At 37.2% G+C, this 21,273-nt stretch overlaps 1 protein-coding gene across 1 annotated transcript in view; it reads left to right on the forward strand.

Moving 5' to 3' along the window:
- Window positions 1–19,618, forward strand: part of LOC105432357 (uncharacterized) — a 28,180-nt gene extending 8,562 nt beyond the window's left edge. The window contains exons 5-9 of the mRNA XM_089074446.1: window positions 4,879–4,971; window positions 9,887–9,989; window positions 10,072–10,252; window positions 13,230–13,311; window positions 14,003–19,618. Of these exons, the coding sequence (XP_088930572.1) occupies window positions 4,879–4,971; window positions 9,887–9,989; window positions 10,072–10,252; window positions 13,230–13,311; window positions 14,003–14,149 (606 nt within the window). The 3' untranslated portion in view covers window positions 14,150–19,618. The remainder of the gene's footprint in view (window positions 1–4,878; window positions 4,972–9,886; window positions 9,990–10,071; window positions 10,253–13,229; window positions 13,312–14,002) is intronic.
- The last annotated feature ends 1,655 nt before the right edge of the window (window positions 19,619–21,273 follow it).

The following is a 21,273-nucleotide window of genomic DNA, read 5'->3' on the forward strand; positions in this document are numbered from 1 at the left end:
ACGAAAATCGCGTATGTTCAATTTTAACGTACGCATCTCGATTGCTCAGCAACAGAATTTACGTACCGAGTTATTAAATCTGTGCGCGGTATACATGTATAAACATGTGTGGTCATGTATAAAACACACAAGCCAGGAAACAATATCACGCAACGTTGTATACCGTGCAAAGTTTTCAGGCAGTCCAGTTTGTAATACAGTGCACTTTGGTACACACATTAGAATATTCTGTCTGACATTTAAAGGACAGCCAATGGTGAAGTCTTATCGATTTATTTTCACTTTCTAACAATAGCAAAAATTTCTTAATTTTTACTTTTTTGTAAAATTCCATTATATTCTAACATAAATATACTCTCTATACAATCACGTTTAATTATTATTATTTCAGTAAATCATCAAAAATTGTGATACTTTAATTTCCTCTCTTAATTTGTTAAAATAGTATAAAGTAGTACGACTCTTTCGAATATTTATTCAGAATTTTAAGAATTTTAAAATTTATTTTAAAATTGAATTTTTTTTATTGTTCATATTATTTAGTGGATTTGTAAGTAAAATATGGTTTATTTAATATCTGAGAAATCTTGAAAATCACGAGACGCTCTCTCTAAAGTAATGTATGACACAATTGCGTTATTATCCACCCTGAATTCATGTAAGTAATGATTATTGTGCAATTCACTGAAAGCGCAGTGAGATTTTCTCCTGCTGCGGCATGATAATTTCGATGTCCGTATCCATCATCCGAATAAGAACTTAATGCAATCATATGCAGGATGATTATTCTTAATGCATCAAGTGATAAATTTGCGGATTATGTAATTAAATCTCTTTATTCTTTCTTTCTTTCAACCGCAGATAGATGATGACACATTTGCCAGACTTAAAATTTACATATATTTATTTTTGTAGTAGTAAATCCGTTATCTATCTTTTTCACATTATATATTATAGATTATATATAAATATGTTATTAAAATATATATATATTTTTCTTGGTTCTTTTTGTGAAACGAGTTTCTAGCATGCACTTATGTATGTTGTTATTTAAATATATTTATGTGAATTTAATTTTATTTAATACATTGTTTATTTTTATATTAAGAATGTGACTTTATAAAGCGCTTCACAAAGCGCGAAATTTTTTACAAAGAAATTATTAATTTATTTTATGTTTATGCGAATGGAGAATTTAATTCTATTCTGAAAATGCTATCTACGATTTTTTTAAAATGAATGTCTCGGAAATTAATACTTCTTTACATGATGTGTTCATATTTCATAGATGAACAATATAGGTATAGATAGAATTAATCTCTGACAGAACAGAAGAAAAATGTCCGTGGAATTCACCTCGCTTGTTGTTTTGATTAAACGAGCTTTGTATTTCCATGCAAATTTCCATATGTTTTCTTTACCGTACATAAATGTATGATTGTACGCAATTTTTTGTTCCGCATAATTTATCAAAAGAAGAAAGAATTTTACATATTTTTCTGATTTCTTAAGCACACGTTAAGATGAAAAAAAAGTAAGCTCTTATATGAGACAAGAGTATAACATATTTTCAAACGAAAATGTTAGTGTTCTTAATATTTTTTTTCAATTTGCTAGAAAGTCGAAGAAATATTGGTAATACAATTTGCATTTATTAATAATTATTCACATATATTAATAATTATAATATTTTTATCTTTAGCAAATCTTTGAATCTTTGAAATTGTCATAATGTTTAGTGCATGTGAAACTAAATTACAAATGCAGTTACGAATTGAATTGTTACTAAAGCAACGAAAACTTTTACTATTTATATACTCGTTACGTAATCATGACATTTGTGACGTTTAAATATTTCAAAATTTATTTAAAAATAAAAATGTATATAAAAGTTTCTATGCATTTGTTTCAGAGCGCTTCTCTCGATAGAAAAAAATTTGTTCTATTTTCTATGGAATGTAATTGCAAATTAGAAAAATAGTGGCCAGTCGCTTTTACAAAATTCGTTTTAAATTCGCGTTCGCACAGCTGGGGAAAAACTTTCGTTCGCTTGCGTGTACGTCGCCAATTAGATTTGCATCTTTCTATGTTTGTGATCGTTATAACCGCGCAATATATCGCCGGTATGCGAATTCGTCGCTTCAAACGGCGTTTCTCCGCTCTCCCATAAAATTTCATACAAAGGTAAATTACGACATATGACTACTCCCGATCCTCGACGACGACGCGAACTGCTTGGCAGACGTTGCGCTTGGAATAGCATAATAGCAGAAGTCGCCTGTATTACTGCACCGAATATTGCAAAGACAGCACATAGGGGGATTTCTACGCTGGAGAAATAGGATGAAGGGGATGAAGAACACGCCCGATGTTGATTCGATTCGGTCGTAATCAACGTTAAGGGTCAACCGCCCACCGGTACGAGCTAACTCTCAAAGGATTAACTTTGACTCGGATTAAATAAATTCTCTTTCTTTCGTACATAAAATGAAACGTTACAATTTAAGAAAAAAAAAAAGAATAAGATATTAATTTTTTTATCGACGTTTAAATTTTAATTGATTTGAACTCTACATAATACAATTATTGATACCAAGTAGAATCATTTCGAAAGTTTTTTGTTAAAAAGTTGCAGAAAGCATTATAGACAAATGAAACAGTTGTTTAAACATTCGAATCAGTAATGAAATAATAAGGGAACCTGTGTACCTTTGTTGTGAGCTTTCATTTCTCGAGAAATTACGAATAAACTTAGATCAAGATTGAAATAGTCATGTTCACTCTGACAACGAATTATGCAACATGTGAATAATACTCACTCGCACAATTTTATCTTATATTCTTGCATGTACATCGATCAAAAGCGACGATATCACCGTCGCCTCGTCAGCGTAAGTTTCCATTAATATCTCATTTGACCTCATACACGATACCTTCCCGATACCGCAGACACGAAGTTTGTATTGCAACGTCATCATGTGAATACATGGGACACGCGATGACGTGTGAAGCTTAGCACAAACAGGTCTCGCTTTATATAGAAAGCTGGAAACTGCTAATCTAAATGACATGTAGGTCAAACGTCATTATCCTGTAATTTTACATTTGTAAAAGTCGTTCGTGGATTGAAGAAATTGAGGAGACGACGAAAAAAGAAGAGTAATTTTAATCGCGAGTCGAATCAAATATAATATTAACTAATTGATGTATCCATGTTAATTTGTAATAGCTTAAAGCTGAATGTCTATGAATAACATTCTATTTGATCGAACTTTATATTCGTGATTTCTTTCATTAAATAAAAAAATGAACATTTTTTAGTAGAAATATTTATATGATCTTATATTTCTTTATTAAGTATTAAGAGATCATATTAAAAGATGATTTTTTTTTTAATTAAACATAATTTTTTCAATTTTAAATATGAATTCTCAGAATTCTCGACAAATTGTATTAAATGTTTTTGCATTTTCATACATATTGCGGATATTTTTATTAATTTTTCTTTTATCAATCTGAAAAACAAACTTGTAGAAGCGAAATTTTCGAGATAAACGAAATCGGAAAAGGATGCTGCGATTTTTTTCACTTGTGGACGTCGCAGCTATATACAAATGAGTTGAGCTTTATTGTACGACATGGTATCGACTCGTCATGCCAGCAAATGCGAGAAATCTCGTAATGGACTTTCCTTGTATGTTGGACACGAGGCATTTTTCCCGTGGCAATAATTTCGAGAGAGCGGCTGTGCCGCCGGGGCCGAACACGTCGTATCCGCTCGAACTCGAGACGTATAGTCGATTTCTCCGATCACGTAGAACTAGAAACGCTACTTCCACAAAGTCGATTCTCCGCTGCCTACGGGCTCGCCGTGAAATTTTTGACGCATCGTATATGGAATCGCGAAAAGGAAACGTTTTAACGACACCGTCGTGTAAAACAGGTTTTTCTATTTAAGCGAAAACCCAGAACGCGCAAGCCTGTCGAATTTTTTCCCGAGCTATGAAATAGGAAATAGCTTTGAATGCTTTAAGTGTTTCTCGCCTTTTTTGCCTCTCTTTTTTTTTCCTTTTTGCAGCGCAACGGTGGTATTTCGGTGTATGTTTTTCCAGAGCGCAGAGAAGGAACGTCGCGCAAGAGTGCGCGATAACTAACGTAAATGTATTATTCGCCATCCCAATTTTGCGTAATGCGAGTAACTTCGCGATATTACCACAAAAATCGATTACGTTCCGTAGTTAGTTATACTAATCCGGCTTACATATGTCTAAGCAGATTAAGCTAAACTGCTCTGTTCGAGCCAGCGGACTATCGAGAATCCGCGGACTCATAAAATATCTACTTGCGCTATTGTTTCGTCCAAGCTGGCTATTTCGCGGAACAAGGCTGGGGAACAATCGATCTCGCGGTCGTTTCGACGAGACGATGACGACGACGACGACGACGACGAGGAGGAGACGGTTCGGCCTCGCAAAATTGATGCGGTAGCTACGCCGCATACACGAACATGTGCAAACATCGTATGATCGCCGTTCCATCGTTACGTGGTGTAATTTTTGGGATTACGTGTCGGTTGTAGAAATTAGGCTGTACCTCCGTTAATCGGATGCAGATGAAGTTCTAACGCGAACGCGATGAGATTTTACCTTTCTTCCCTTCTCCCCCTATCATCCGCGTTTCGAGATAGCGCGCGCGATGACGGCGCGAGTACCAGGGGCGAGAGGATAAGCGCGGGGGAAGGGGGGAGGAGGAGGTGGGTGTGAATAGACACCGAGCACGTGTTCTCCAATATCACGCGACGACGATTCCATACGCGTACGCACGTAGAGGAGGCAAGCCTTGGAAACTGCTTAATATGCGACGGCGCCGTGTGCTTAGCTGGTGCATCCTTCGCCGTGGGGACGACCCGGTCCTGGCGGAGCTCCTTGGAGGGATCCCAAGTCGCTGGGTGTGCGCTTCCTCGAATCTATGGTACGCATATCTATCTCGCCGCGCGAGTTAAATCCGCGTACACGAGGGCACCCGGATACATACACCCCCGGTGTCTCGTTGCGCTAATTAGGGAAAGGGAATCCTTAATCATCGGCGCCAAGTTGCCCCGATGCCATTCTCAAAGCCCCGGCGGAGGGTTCTTTGTGCGCGCGCGAATACTTCAGGAACGTCGCTCGAAGTGTCGTCGAGTATACGATGCTTCAGTTATACGATGACGACGACGACGACGACGACGACGACGACGACGACGACGACGGCGCAAAATGTTAATTCAAGCGCGGCTCGAGAAACAAAATGTCCAATAGACGTATTTTTAGAAAGCTGGAGAGATGGTATATTTTTTTTTTCAACAACGAGATATTTTTAATACTCAGAGGACAAAGAAGATATCGCTTTGAAAGGAAAAAGTAACTTGCATCTTATATGGCATAGAAATCAGATAAACGCGCCGTAAAAATCATTGTCGAAGATTGTCACGGTTATATATCACACGAGATGCTTTCCCAATTGGCAGATCAATAAGACACAGAAATCTCATCACGGACACACGTGATAATACGTCGTGACGGGGATATGTTTCAGTGTTGACAGTGCATAATATATTACGACGCAATTAGCGGCGTATAATGCAATTAGCGCACCACCCCGCGACGTGCCGAATATGCTTGCGACGCTTGGAGGTGCGCTTCGAAAATTATTAATTTATGTTAATTTAAGTATCACTCGTGTTAAGATCTTCTACGTACAAAATCATTTTATTTACGCAACTTGATCATTTTATCCTTGAAAAATATACATCAACAAAATTTTATATAAGTACTAAAATATTAACATTTTATATAAATATTACGTCTTGAAACGGGATAATCAATATAGAATATAGAAAATAATAGATGCAGGCATAAACAAATTATAAGGCTCTAATATTAATATAAACAACAAACAAAGAATAAGACAAGTAAGTGCCAAACGTAATAAGAGCAAAGCGCAAGCGTTATTTAACAAAAACTTCTTTTAAAAATAATTTAAAATCTTGAACGTTTCTTTCTTAATTGCCTTATTTTTTGTTTGTTGTTTAAATACAGACATGGTATTTAAAAATAAATATCAGAAATATATGGAATATTGATAATGTCATTGTGCACACGTTTCTGTAATAATAGCACAAAATCATTTTCTCCTTCGATAAAATTTTCGTGGCGGAGAAGAGAGAAAAGGGAGCGGGCACAGTTTCGCTGCACTTTCGAGAACTGATTCCTACGTAATTGCACGTTTAAACAACAACCTCCTGCTGAGAAACCAATTGAAACGATAACGAAATTACATTGTCACGGCGAATGGGAGTATCCCGCGTCAACCTGTACTGGCAACTTTGCATCAAAACTTTCTACCGCTGTGCGAGAGTAACCCTGTTAGATTGACGAACATTGGCCCCGAGGGGTCGCAAACTATAGACGTCGTGGTAATTGAAAGGTTCGCTGCGGGAGAGAGATAAGTCCATTTTGATACATTTTTCAAAAGCGATCGGAATAACAGAAAATTCTATTCTACACTAAAATAAAATTGCTTATTGTGATTTCTAGAACAACATATTAATGCATTTATAATATGATTACATACAGCTACACATATTTAACAAATATCAAGATGATGTAGACATATGAAATTGTCACATTTGTAATACGGTTATATAGAATATTCTGTAGATAAAATGAAAATAATATAATTTTTGTCAAAAAATAAAATATTTCTACTGTCAAAAGTAGATCAAATTAGATTTTCTATTTTAAAAAAAATTTTGTGAATATATATCCATTATCATCAAGATTTATTTAAATCAAGATTTTGTAAAAGTTAATTGAAAAGGTAGCGGAAAAATGAAATTTTTCCCTTTATATGTGAAACTTTGTAGTTTAATTTATCTAAATCTTTACTTTTTTACTCGCTTATGATTTTAATATTAGTCGTTCCTTCTTTAAACGAATTATCTCAACTCGATAATATATATCGTTATTTGCTTTAAATATGCTAATTTTTAAGATTGTACAGTCGAGTATACGTAATTTTCTTCTACGATTGCGAAAGAGGGATTTGCTGTTTTCTTAAATCAAGAACTTAGCGCGGTGTTGTACAAAACTCTTTAATTATTTCCTTCGCTCGATCGTGATCTGTTTCCATCGTTGGATCACGTACGCATCGGTAAATTATTTCCCTTGGCAGAAAGATTATTGATTTTTTTTTTATATCAAAAATGAAAGTATCAATCGCGGGAGAGGTGAAGTGCTCTTCGATGGACGAAGTGAACGAGGGAGAGGAGGCGAAATACGAGAACATGAACGAGTACGCGATACAAATTTATGTGAGAGAGCGAGGCGCGATATCTGTTGTTCGATACGCGCCCTCGTTAAAAACGGTGAAGTTATCTACTCCCTCACACGGTGAATTGCTGCGCAATTAATCCCGAGGTGGAACGCAAGTAAATCGCGGCCAGCCATTTTTGTTATGCAGCATTGTAATTTACCATGTAAAGAGATACATAAAATGAAGGGGTAGAGGAGGTTGCGTTTTTGCTAAGAAATTAAATTGCGCTAGCACCTCGCCGAATCGCGGTTCATGAAATCTCTCTTTTTCTTTTTTCTTTTTTTTTTTTTTTTATTGTTACTACCCGCGCTGCCGGTAAATGCAATAAACTGGTCGACGGGGAGAGGAGTCACGTATTTATTTGTACACCGCATGACGAATGCGGCTAATCTGACTCGGCGAAGCTCGGCCGGGATGAGATTTTTCGCGGGTGAAATTCTCGGGAAATCACTTTATCGTTTTCTGCGTTTTCCCGATGAAGGGAATCATAGAAACGTCACGACCTATCTTTCAATTATTCGAGCACGCGCGCGCACGTTCGAACAGAAACGGAATATCAATGGCGATCCTAATCGTCGATGCAGCGGCGATCTCGATTTTCCCGTGTAATTTAGCAATAAACAGCATTCCAGATGAATGCTCTCGACATTATATGCGTCGGTTTCAGACATTGACATTTCCGTTTAAATATAAGTTCGACAAGGAGATTGGCGTTCGATTCCGCATGTATAATTCCCGTAATTCCGTTTTCGTCGAAACGAAGTCAGCTTCGTGTAATGGCGTCGTCCGTACGACGCGGCTGGTAAATTTACAACTTACGCGCGTGCTCACATGTGCTCAATTAACTATCTTGGCATGCAGAACGGAAATGAGAATCGCGTATTACGCTCGTGTACAACATCGAACAAGTTAGTCGAAGCCGGGATAAAGTGCGCACGCGGTGACATTCGCGCGCCCGAAACTGATACGACACATAATTTCGAATATCTCTTCGCGGCTGCATTGCGAAGACGCGAAATTCCTAGTTGCGTAAATTAATGCGGGGAACATAAATCTAAAGTTTCATGCGATCCCGCGGGGCGATTTGCAGGAATGCGTGTTATAAGTTTTCCTAGTAATGACACCGCCATCGATCCGGGGTTGTGTAAACTCGTGTGTAAAATCGCACGGCGAGAGCAAACGAGGCAAAAAAAAACGATCGACGGCGGCTGCAATGACTTTCGCAACGGTGGATTTATCTACGCGGAACGTAACAATCGTCCGCCACTTGATACGAAAGCGTGGCGTTATCAATTAAACGCAATCGGCCGTACGGTAATTCATTCGTTTCGCGGATATAAATCCGCCACCTCGAGAACGCGCCCCGAGACGGAGAGGCTATCGCAGATTAGTCGCGCTCGCGATAACGTTCGATCGTAATGGAACTGTTCTCCCCGTGATGGGATCCCCCGGGCTTTCAGTTTCTGACGCATCCACGCGTCTGAGTATCTCCGCGAAGATGAAGGGCATACGACTCTTAATTTTTAATTAATCGCTCCGCCGTCTCTCGAACGTGAGTATAACTGCGCCGCGCGTCACCGGGCTAATTGAACGATCCTCCAGGCGCCTCTCTAAGCACCGTCCGGAAAGTTTAGACGAAAATTTATCAGCGCGTTCCACTTCGGGCTAAGTTGCCTTCTTATTACGCGGGGGCCTTCTTCATATTATGCTTATGCCGATCAGATATATATATCTCGAAGCTTCTTCCCGACGCGCGTGCGACCTCCCTTTCTGTCTCGTCATCGTGTACCTGTCTGAAGATATGGATTTATGGTGGGCGGATTTATAGCATGGTTTTTTTCCCTCATAATAAGCCGACGGGCTTCGTTGTAACAAGCTGGCTAACGAGACCGACATTGATGAATGAACGCGCGACTTGATTCGCGTCGGATCAAACCGCGAGTCTACTACTGATTATGAGACCGTGGATTTGTTTGAAGATCTTTCTGAACGCTTTGATTACGTTTTTCTTATCCTGATGTGTGCCACATTGTGTGTGGAGATATCGGCATCAATCATATCTCAGCAAGCATTTCGAAATTCTGAAAATTTTTATAGTATAGATAATATCAGAAATGAAAATAAAGAATTTAATTCAAAGAAAAATTGTTGCAAATAACGGAGCACAAAATAATATTTTACTAAAAAAGAACAATTTTTTATTTTATAAAAATATTATGTTGAAATTTTACATTATATAAAATTATATACATTATTAATCTCTCTTTATTCACTTCCCACATGAATATTCAGAATTACGAAATTTATTGTGAGATAATTATATAATTTTTGTTATGTAATTTTTGTGAGATAATTATATACAATATTATCAATTAAATAAAAAAACAAAGTAATAGCTTATTTAAATAGTTGCTAGAAGATAAATACGTTCGGTAAATACGTTAAAGTATCAAATTGACGAGTGGGATTAAACGTAACAATAAAGAAAAAAGAGGAATGTTACCTGGTTAAAAGCTCCGACTTGTTTCACCAGGGTTGGACGAGCAACTCGACGATCGACAGACTGAACAAGAGAAGTGCAGACCTTCCGGCTGTTGTGGACGTGAATAAATTCTACGATGACAGAGCAACGCCAGGTAAATAGCAAAGGTTGCCGCTTGCTTCTCGTCGGTACCAGAGCTTGAATCTCATCTCCGTGTCGATCTTTTGCCCCGATAGGTATCGCTTCGGAAACACAACCGGACCCGAGGAATCTCTACAAGGAGGAGATTCAGGTGTACGAGCTTACGGGTGGTGTCGAATTGGTGCCTTTGTTAACCAGTAGACGCTATCAGTCGTATCCGCAGAGCAGGCGCTATCTTGCCACAGATGCTACTCGTCCGGGATACACGATAGAATCGTAAGTACCTGGGAGGTGAGGTGGACTATTTGAATATTGGCTTGTTTGTCCGAAATGATCGATTTGTCGTCCGATGAATGTAGAAGAATTCGATCTCCGAGTCGAGCTTCTAAATTTACGAAAATGACGAATTCCAGATCTTGATATCGTCAGTCCCGCTTTATTTATGTCCTTTAAATATAATTTCATGTATATCAATTAAATGTGAACTTGTTTTTGTACCTTTATTTTAATACATGACCTAATGCTACATGCCCTCCAATTACAGTTATCGCGTTATGTGAAATCGTAAACGTTGAAGATGATAGATGTTGAGATGATAGAATAATCAATATGCAGCAGTCTGGTATACATACATAACTGGCGGTAATCACGTACATTTATTCATTACTGTAATTGATATTAAAAGCCCTTATTGTCGTTCTGCAATTTACTTGATGAAAACATTATTGATCACACATTTAGCCGAAAGAGCGTTTGATATTTTATCGATGGAAAGATATACGCGTAGTATGTTAGAACTGCAGTTAAATGCATCTAAATAAAATATCGTATATCATTATATATATTTTGAACATGTATATTATGCCTGATGCCGGTTTCTCTTTTCTACTTTATATTTCACAACTTTCATGCTTACGTAACGTTCTCCCCGGTATTCCTTCTCGGCTTTTCATTCTCTCTTTCTCTTTTTTAATCCTTGACGTCCTTCCTTTTTTAATTTTAATAATTTGACGTGAAAGTCACCGGGGCAGCTTTGCATAAAATGTAAAATGAAAAATAAGACGAATAGAACGGCGACAGCATGACGTCGCACGTTCGCGTTTTGTCGAGCAGTAAATGTCAATTCTCGGTCTCATAATGCTGCATGTATGTTACAATTAATTTTTCATCGGTACCTCATAAGTATGATAAACATGACGAGAGATACATAGCGGCAACCGTTAGAATTGGTTAGTAGCGATACGACACTCGAGGGATGTAACTACATTACAGGTAATCAACCAATTGACCCGGATGCACTCGACCTCGGCCATTTCACCTATTCCTGTTCAATCTCATCCTCGTTTTCCTCCCTTGCGCTAATGTCGCTCCAAATATTCATCAGCATAATTTTCCATTGCCATTGCATAAAAGAATATTTTTCTACAAAGAATTTATTTCTTGGAGAGGAAGCCGATTCTCTCTATAGGAATGTTCAATTGGGTGATTTTACTTAAGCTTCCTGCATAAATATATCATCATAGAGCGGCATTTCACATAAATGTATTCTTGTTCTAAAATTTTCCGAGAGAGGAAAAAACTCAAAATGTGAATTTCTTGTTTCTTGCAAAGTTATGTTACGCTATGAAAAACTTTATTTTGACATATGTTATAACGTTTTATTTAAATATTTAACATTTATTTTTAAAGAATTTTTAAACATTTTAACATATTTAAATTAATTTTTACATATTTTCACGCTGCTATCATGTGAAGAGTTCTTTTACTTTTGTTTTAGCTGGCAATCAAACGTATATTATGATATAGGCATTTTTTAAAACAATCTTGTTGTAAATTGCGAATAATACTTTTACGCAATTCTTATCTAAATGTATGTTATAATGAAGAGATATAAGCATTTTTCATTATTATCATCAGAGTTTTCTATTCAGTTGATTGAGTAATTAGCGTAACTCTTTTCTGGCATTGCATCCGATAGAATAATGCTGATTTATCGTTCGATAAATCCGCGTGTAAACGGTCGTACCGCCGGACGCGAACAGAAGCAGCACTGACCTGACATGTAACGAGACACTTTGATAACGTTTAATGGAATAGCGTATGGGAGAAAGTTGCGTTCCACCGGAGGTGCGCCACGTTGTTTATAACACAGTCGGCCGACATTCGAATGCCGTAGTGTCTGTAGTAATTAATCACCCTCGATTATCTGTCACCGTACGGCGATAACCCGGAGAAAAAACGCGGCGGCGTAAGCCCGGGGCGTTATTCATTTAAAAAAAGGGGGCTTTTTACCGTATTTTTATTTTACTTGTCTTTTTTTTTTTACGGTAAAATCGCGAGGACATCTCGGTACAGCGGGCACAAGTATTTAATTTGGACGACACATGAGGATCGATATTGCGTTCAATTGATTCGCGCGCGTTCCCGAGTGCGCTATGCGAGGTATTCGCGCGAGTTATGAGCGCGAAGTTGTTAAAGACTATTCAAAGCAGCGAGAAAATATCGATGACTGAAGCTATTCGGACGGAAAGTTTTTTTTTTCCGTGCCAGTTGGCTTAATTTAGCGATTTCGAAATGAATCAATCATGCATCGTCTCTACTCGCTAGACGTGATCACCTGCAATATTTACGATTCACGACGGTGCAAATTCGGACGACACCATACGTTTATAACTATTTATGCTATTTTTTAAAAATATCCTTGAAAAATTTAATAGAGATGAATGCAAAAAGGAAGAAATTCTTTTAAAAAATTACGCGAGTAGGACGGTGATGCAAACAGAAAAAGTCCATCTAATTTTTTTTATATTAATTTAATAATTTTTTTATTCATATATGAATTATTATATTTATTATATCATATTATATTATAATTATTATTATATGAATTATGCAATTATTTTGAAGTAATTTTGCTGAAATTATTTTCAGTTATCTTTTTTTTTTTATTTACCATAGAGATACAGCTCAATCGAATATTTTATTTCTAATTAGATCTGTCTCATTCATCTGTCTCACTCACACGCGGATCCTTCTATCTCATTCGTATTTTCCATTTTTACGTTTTGGATGCGAAGATATTAAATAGTTCTCTCAAGGAAATCCAATGCGACTCGTCTTAGATAGGGCTACTCCCCTTAAACCTTTATTTCCCGTAATCCGTGCCCCTGTCATTTCCGCGGGGGTGTTGTGCCCATCAAAGAAAGGATATGAAAGCTGAATGTGATGGGACGTCTTTCCCTTTCTTTTATAGGCTTCACGCACTCGGCGTCGGCAATCGAGAATACATCGCGGATCTCGCCGAGCAAATACGATGTAAGCGGGATAGAGCGTTGGTAAGTGCCATGTATGATCGATGATGACTGTGCAACGTCAAACGGTAATTCGAAACGGGATTAATTGTACCGATCTCGTTGGCAATCTCATTGGCGTCTGTTATATTGAATCGTATTGATTGCCCGCGCACGTACCGACGTTGCGGATAATGAAATCAAGCGATCCATAAGAAAACTCGCTAATTCTGGAAGCAGGCTGGAAATAAAGTCAAATTTGAAATCAATTTAAAAATACTTTGCTTTCAATATATATGATCGATTTTATCTCATGTGAGATAGATTGATAAACGATTCCTAATATCGCAATAAGGAAAATAGCTTCAGATTTTTGCTATGTATGTAAATACTGCAACGAAGGCAGAATATTAATTCCAAGTAGGTTAATAATTGTTGAAGAATTCTAAAATAAAAGACATATTTTAAAATAGCATTTTTAAAATATTGACATAAATAAATATTTTGCAGCAGTTTATAAATTCTTTTATGCATTATATTTAAAATACTTATCTTTTATCTGTATTTAGTATTTAAATTCGTCTTTGATTTGTTATCTTACAAAACGAGACTTGAGATACTTATTATATTTTACAGCTGTTCGATTATGTTCGGTTAAGTTTGTCTAGAATATCTTTCTTTCTCATTCAACTTAATCTAAGATTACAAATCATTCCGTGCCTGAATCTCGTTCCAGGAGGAACGGCGAATCGAGCAGGAGAATTGTCGCAGACACTTCGATACTTGGAAAAGGCTATGGGGTAGACCGGGCCATGGTGCTCCCATAGATCACGCGCAGCGAAACAATCTCTACAACATCCTCCATCGACCGGCTATCTATTGAATCTTCCCGTAAAGCGTTTCGCCTTCGAGCGAACGTAAAAGCGGAAGTGACATCGTCTCTCTGCAAAATGCCGTCTTTTATTATACGAAACGAATAAGAAAAGGAGGTTATTAGGTACGGTGACGCAACGCGAGATAGGTAGTATCGTATCCACAGGGAATGGCATGCTGGGCATAATACATAAATAGCTCCCCGTTCAGGGACGATCGTATACGATCGCGATATGCGTAATATCATCCCCTATATGAACCTCTTATTTTTGAAGTCACGTAAATTAGATTTTGTAACATGACTGGAATATGACTGAAATATTCTGGTGCAATGTTTCATTTGTCTGTCGAAACAAGATATCGAAGATAAAAATTATGTTACCTTCAAAATAAGCTGCTTAAATGAGAGAATATTTTAAAAATGCGATACGAGAGATACATCGAATAAAAAATATGCCGTAATGAAAGCTGTAATTTTTATTAAATTGGAAATATTTTTTTGGAAATGTTAATATTCGACAGACAATACTATGTGATTAACATTATATTTTATGAATAAAAGAAAAATCAGTAAAAGATTGTACGAGAGGTAATAGAGTATTAGTATAAAAATGTGTTAGTCTTTTGTTTCTTATGAACCGACTTGACATGAAAAAGCGATGAGTATATCGGACAACCTATTAAATTTCATGAAAGCCTTGCAAGAGAGTGAAGGGCAGCTTGATAAACCAGGACTATGAGTGCCGCGATTGACCAGACCTCAAAGGAGCAATCTCGTGAGAATCTAGTTGCTATACGCGGATCGATAGATTTTAAATTTCATGAACACCAAGGAACGGTCATTTGAATGTATGTATGTATAGGTGCATGTGATAACGCGCGGTGCCCGTGAAAGAAATCATCACTCATTGTGTCGCTGAAATTTGAGTACATTACCGCTTTGCTTTTCTTATTTTTATCTAAAGAAAATTCATGTAATTCAAATCTCTTGGCTTAGAACGCTTGTAAAACAATAAATAACAGCTTGGGAAAATGTTGTGAGATATTAAAATGAAGTAAAAAACACCGGAGAATATCTTCAAGCGCGTGCGATATTTATTGATATTTATTGAAAATTTAGATGCAACGCTAATAGAAATTTTTAGTTCTCTTTTAGCCCTCATATAATTTATGCCGGTTAGTATGCGATATTAGATATTAAAGTTACGTTATTAAAACTGCTAAAAGAAAGCAATATATATAGCTGAGAAAAAAGACTCCATTATAAATAAGTGGAGAAGAGAAGTATAGCATTTTTTGCTCCAATTTTAAATTTACAAAACGTTAGAGGTAATTTTATTTTGATCCTTGATAAATTATAATTTTTTAATACGCATTACTTATAATTGTATTAAAATTAATACTCGTGAAGCATTTTAAAGTATAATTTTGGATAACTACGCTGTTGTGTTTGCGAAGAGATGCATTTTTAACGACATGATTTGATTGCGCGTAAAAATGGTCGTGTATAAAACAGCTTCAGCGATTCGCTTGTTGAATCTGTTCGGAAATAGATGTTTGATGATTGAAAATATTACGTCGAAAAAGGCTAACATTGTTACATATTAAACAATTAACGACATTTATTAATTTATTATATCTCTTATTTAATTATTTTTCTTTTATTTTCTTTTATTTATTTAATCATTTTTGCGCTATTAAGTGAGTTATTCATTGTAAAAGTAATGTAAAGTCATATTTTCTTTTCATATTATTAAAGAATGGGACGTAATATATAAATGATGCGAAGTATTGATTTTAATAAGCTTCTCAAAACTGTGCTCGCATCCAAATGGTTTTGAAACGAGTGACTTAAATAGTACAATCGTAAAAATAACTTGCAGACATTGGACATTAAGATTCATAAGATTTTTTTCAATGTCAACTAGCACGTTGTGATTATTTTCATAGTTTACATCTTTAAAGACGATGAAACGATGTCTGTCGCCTAAAATATCTTCGTAAGAATTGAACGGCGGAAATTATCTTCGCGACGCGTAAAACTTATCTGGAATTCATCAGCGTAAATTTGATTCGTTATCGGCAAAAGTGATTAATCCTCTTTTCTACCGAACGAAATCTACGCTTTCCAGCTTAGACACGAATAGCGCCGTGAATGATGGGTGGTTTTTGAGCGTGGGCGAATAATAAATCATCGATCCGCGCGATGTTTGTTCGCGCGCGCGCGCGCGCGCGCTTACTCGCTCGCTCTTGTCAGGCGATTTGCTTAATACGGTTAAATTTGGTTAATTAGACATTAAGTGCTCGGTAACCAGGTACGAACCCGGAAGAGTAACGGCAACGCCTTTAATGGATGTGGGTTATTTAATTTGTGCAGGGGGAAGAGGAGGGAGGGAGGGAGGGAGGTTTGGCTGTGCGGCTCGGCGCGATTTGTACGCGGAAAGGCGCACCTTCATCCTGTTTCCGTCTGGAGAGCGCAGTTTCATCCCTCCATCCTTCCTCGTCCTTCCCCGCGTCGTCATCGTCCTCTTCGCCACCTGTACACGTTTCGTACACGCAGAGAGAGAAAGAGAAAGAGGGAGACGAGAAAGAGAGAGAATCGACCCACGAAATCTCCCATCTTCGTCGTGCGCATCTCCCGAGCGCTCGCATCTCTCCGCTATTTCATCCCTTCCGTCCTCTCTGCTCCCTTTCCCTAGCTACCAACCAGCAACTACCCGCGCTTTTGCTATTGTCTGACTATTGTGCCGCTGTTACCGCGGTGTGTCGGTTCGTTTGTATAAGGGTGATTCATTTTCTGGGAAATATCAGTTCCTGCGCCACATGAATTTCGACCCATGCGAGCGCGTAAAACCACTGCGCACGGGTGGTTTCTCCCATATCTATACTTTTCTCTCTCTCTCTCTCTCTCTCTCTCTCTCTCTCTTCTTTTCTTTCTCTGCCTCTCTTCTTGTCCCGACCGTCCGTTGTCGTCGTCGGGTGCGAATTAAGCTTTCCGTGGACCTTTCTCCAGGCAAACACACAAATGCATGTATATTTACCATCCGCAGACGAGCCGCGACGTTATTTTACTTGCGAGCGGAGCTTTATTTCGGCGAGCATATTCCCGCGTGAATAATTTTGTAAATTAAAATTGCACCTTTGGTACTTGGTTATCGTCTCGCGGGCTCTCGTAACCTTCGTGACTTTCACGAGAGTCGGTCGCCTTCTTCCGTCCGGTAATTAGAAATTACGGAGTCTAATAGATTCTAATGGACAAATCGCCCGGCGCGAGGGCGAGGTAAACTTCATTCGACGTTAATAAAATGCGCGGGCGAATCCTCTCCCTTTTACATTTAATGCATAAGTATAAATAACCGTCGTCCGCGCTCATAAACCGGTGCCTTTCTAAATTGCAGAACTCCAGTGCTCGCCTACTGCGAGCCCGGTAGCGATAAAACGGCCCGCCTCCCTCATCTCCATTTTCTCTGCTCTGCCTCTGTTTGTTTGCATCTCGTTCGCACACGCCCGCGCGCACGCTGGCGGGGGTTGCATTGTTATGAAATTGGGTCGTCCGCTTACTGCAATGAGATACGCGGCTCGTCTCGGTGTCGCGCGCCACAAAAATTGGTCGTGCAGCCAGCCTCGTCTCGTCTTTCCTCGTAGCGAAAGAAAGTCGAGCCAGTTACGGAGGAGAAATGACGAGACCGGTAATTCTGCTTCCGGGAGAAAATTCTGCTTGAAGATGTCATTCTGCTTCCTTCCCCGACAGTTGTGATATAAATATGACAACTGACAAATAGTCTGAGCCGTAATAATTTAGAAATATGACGTTTTTAAGCAAATATGTTCTTTACGTAACGCTTGCCGATAAACACGGCGAATCGGAAAAATTTTTCCTGCGTTTAAAAGATCTTTAGAAATGGCCCTGAAGCAATGAGAGTTACACCAACACAACGTATTTTCGATTGAAAAATGCCATGTGTAATCGCTTCTCGTAGATTATAATTGTCCGGTCGCAATTACCACAATATTGCAATTATTACAATAGAATAGACTAGATTGCGATTGGATAATATTCATAAAATATTCACTGCGACTAGAATGCGCTGGGCTTTGTCTCATAATTCTTGTAAAGTTCCGCCGTACACGTGTATATTATTATTAAGTGCTACTTATTGTCGAAAAATAGAACTTAATAAATCTATTTGATAAAGAGTATGTAATACATAAAATTTAATTTCTCTTGGTGAATCAATCAATAGTAAATTTTACGATAACATCTGAAGTGTGATCATTGATATTCGTTTGTATCTGAGTTAATTATTGTTAATTAACAATAAATCGCATGATACTTATTGTGTACTTGATTGTACGATGAAGGAAAAGAGAAGCGAAAAAAAATATACTTGATAAAAATGGAATTTACATGCGCAGCATTTTGAATAATTTAACGAATGTGAATCTACGAGAAAAATGTCGCTCACCGCAGAGGGATGATCAACGAGCCAACTCTAATAGACACTTTAATTGTACTTAATTAGAAATTGCGTAATTTATTCGTGCGGGATATGAGGCTGTCTCTTTGCCACCGTGGCATTCCGTGCGGTCTATGCATACACATCCTGTACTTTCACATGCTAATTTCTTCTGATAGCTCCTTTTGCGATCTTAACTTTCGTGGCCGGTTTCATTAAAGGACTATCTCACGCTTTCTCGCAGCTAAAAATCACGTTACGCTGCAAAAGAGTAAAAAAACTTTTGCAAAGCTCGCTTATAAAGATCTTTGTCACGTGGGATTTTAGCGTTTTCAATTATTCTAATGAGATCACCGTTAATTATTTTTATAGCTGAGTAAGCGGAATACGAGAATCCCTCCCGCATATATTGGTCCGAGAGCCAAATCTGAAGTACTTTGGCCGATAGATCTTTGTCTTAAACGAAATAAATAGGATCATTTTTCACGATTTCCACGATTACGGTAAGAGCCCGCAGACTAAGATTAATTCAATGATGCGGCTCGAGCGTTAGGATTTTAGCTATACCGCGATGAATCCATTGTGTACACTTTACTTGTCGAAGTGCCCTTCGCTGCGATTCAGCGAGTACTTCTCGTAAAAGCTGCTGCAGTGACTTTACTCGATAAAGTGGCCTCCAGCAGCTGACGCTGTTTCTGCGCTTGAAACTACAAATCGTAGAATGAATCGCGCACGTATCGCGCGAAGCATCATGATTTCATTCAATGAAACAAACTAGGATAACGTGATGGTTTATCTCAACGAGTTTAACGAATTTTATCAAGTGTGAATTTCCATTAAACGTGTTTTTTATCGTGCTTATATATATATATATATATATAAAAGATTTTTTAACAAGATAAACATGTAATATGTGTTCTTCGTAATGTACTTCTTATAAAATTGTTGATTAAAAGTTTAATATAAAATATCGATGTATTTCCGATAAAAATAAATGATTAAGAAAGTCGTTGACTCAATAATATATACTTTATTACTGCGGACAGTTTAATGCTATACTTTTACTACTTTTAGTGAACATATCGTTATACCTATATAATATTAAAGTTTGATTTAATACAATGCAATATTTTGTATTAAATTTTACTATTATTTTATTAAACATAAAATTTATTTACTACTAAGATACAATTTTTCCATAATTACTCTGTAATTACACTGTAATTAGAGGTTACATTTTCAACTTCGTTGGATGATGTTTTTTTTTTTTTATTTAAAAGTTTCCGCAGTTTTAATATTTATGTGTTAGGATTTTCGCCTCTAATTTTCCTAAGGGATTTTTCAGTACATTAAATAATTGAACTAAACCGACGTGTCCAGTACAAACTCGTAGCAGAAATTCGCGATAGGATAATACATCTTTATTATGTCATAACAGAGACACAGAATAAATCTAGAGCGTATTCTTATGCGAAATGAATTGTAACAATTAATATAAGATTAGCATCATACATAATTAATGCACTGATAATGTATTTCCGAGTTATCCCGTATCGTGTGTATCGTGAGGAGTGGAAATAAATCGACTGCCGTATGTGGCCATCCATTTCCTTGTCGAAGTCTTTCGAGATCGGTTCGCCTAGCCCAGAAACTCCGCCGAAGTCGATAATTTATTTCGCAACTTCGTCGCTCGTGACCTGTTTTCGACGTGTTTGTAAATCAGAAACATCTCCCGTTCGTGATACACACTCATACATGCGCACGTCTGCACGCACATATATCTAATTATATGAGACATGATCTTATTTTCTTTTCACGAATCTATAAATTTATCGTGTACATTTGCACCACCAAAATTTAATTTTTATAAACGTTCTCCTTTTCGGTATAAGAAGATTATCATAATTACAGATTATTATTACTGAAAAATCTTTTCGTTGAGAAAAACCTGATTATAAATTTTTCAAAGAGTTCATCGTTAAATTATTTTTTAAATCGTGATTTTTTTAAATCACTTTGTATATTGTTATCTCTTATCTTTGCAAGTTTATATATATTGTAGTAATCGTTTTTATTTGGTTTTTTATCCTTTTTATAATAAATTAAAATTTTTTTAAGAATAGACTTAAGGGAGAAAATATATGTTTGTATAAACGCGCACACATGTTGCGATTCAGAGTTACGTTAATCAAGCAGATATTACAACGTAATCACAGATTACAAATGTAATACCAGTATCAACGCGTACAGCGTGTCATGACAACATATTACATTATTATTACTATGAGTTACGAGCTCGGTATCGATATCGAACAGCTGTGACTGCTGTTATGCATTTATTGTAAAACAAACGTTACTTTAAACGATGTGCGTACATACCGCGGAATGTGTGTTGCAATATTAATAATCTGATAATGACTAGATAGAAGGTAATAGTTACTGCTCCTCGCGCCAGGATTTGCATCGTAGACGATGCGTTGCGGTAATAAAATTCCTCACCCTGAAGAAAAAGTTACGCTAAGCGTTGTTTAACGGTAACATTAAACCCTAACGCAGTCTCTCGCAGACTGCAAAGCTTATAACGCCATAATCGTAACGAGATATCGCATTAAAATATACGACCGACCGGATACTTGAACGAGGAAATGGTGGCGGCTAGGAATAAATCTCGTTTCAA

The sequence above is a fragment of the Pogonomyrmex barbatus genome, unplaced genomic scaffold (genome assembly GCF_055798465.1).
Source record: "Pogonomyrmex barbatus isolate J1 unplaced genomic scaffold, ASM5579846v1 scaffold1, whole genome shotgun sequence".
In the NCBI taxonomy this organism is placed as follows: Eukaryota; Metazoa; Arthropoda; class Insecta; order Hymenoptera; family Formicidae; genus Pogonomyrmex; species Pogonomyrmex barbatus.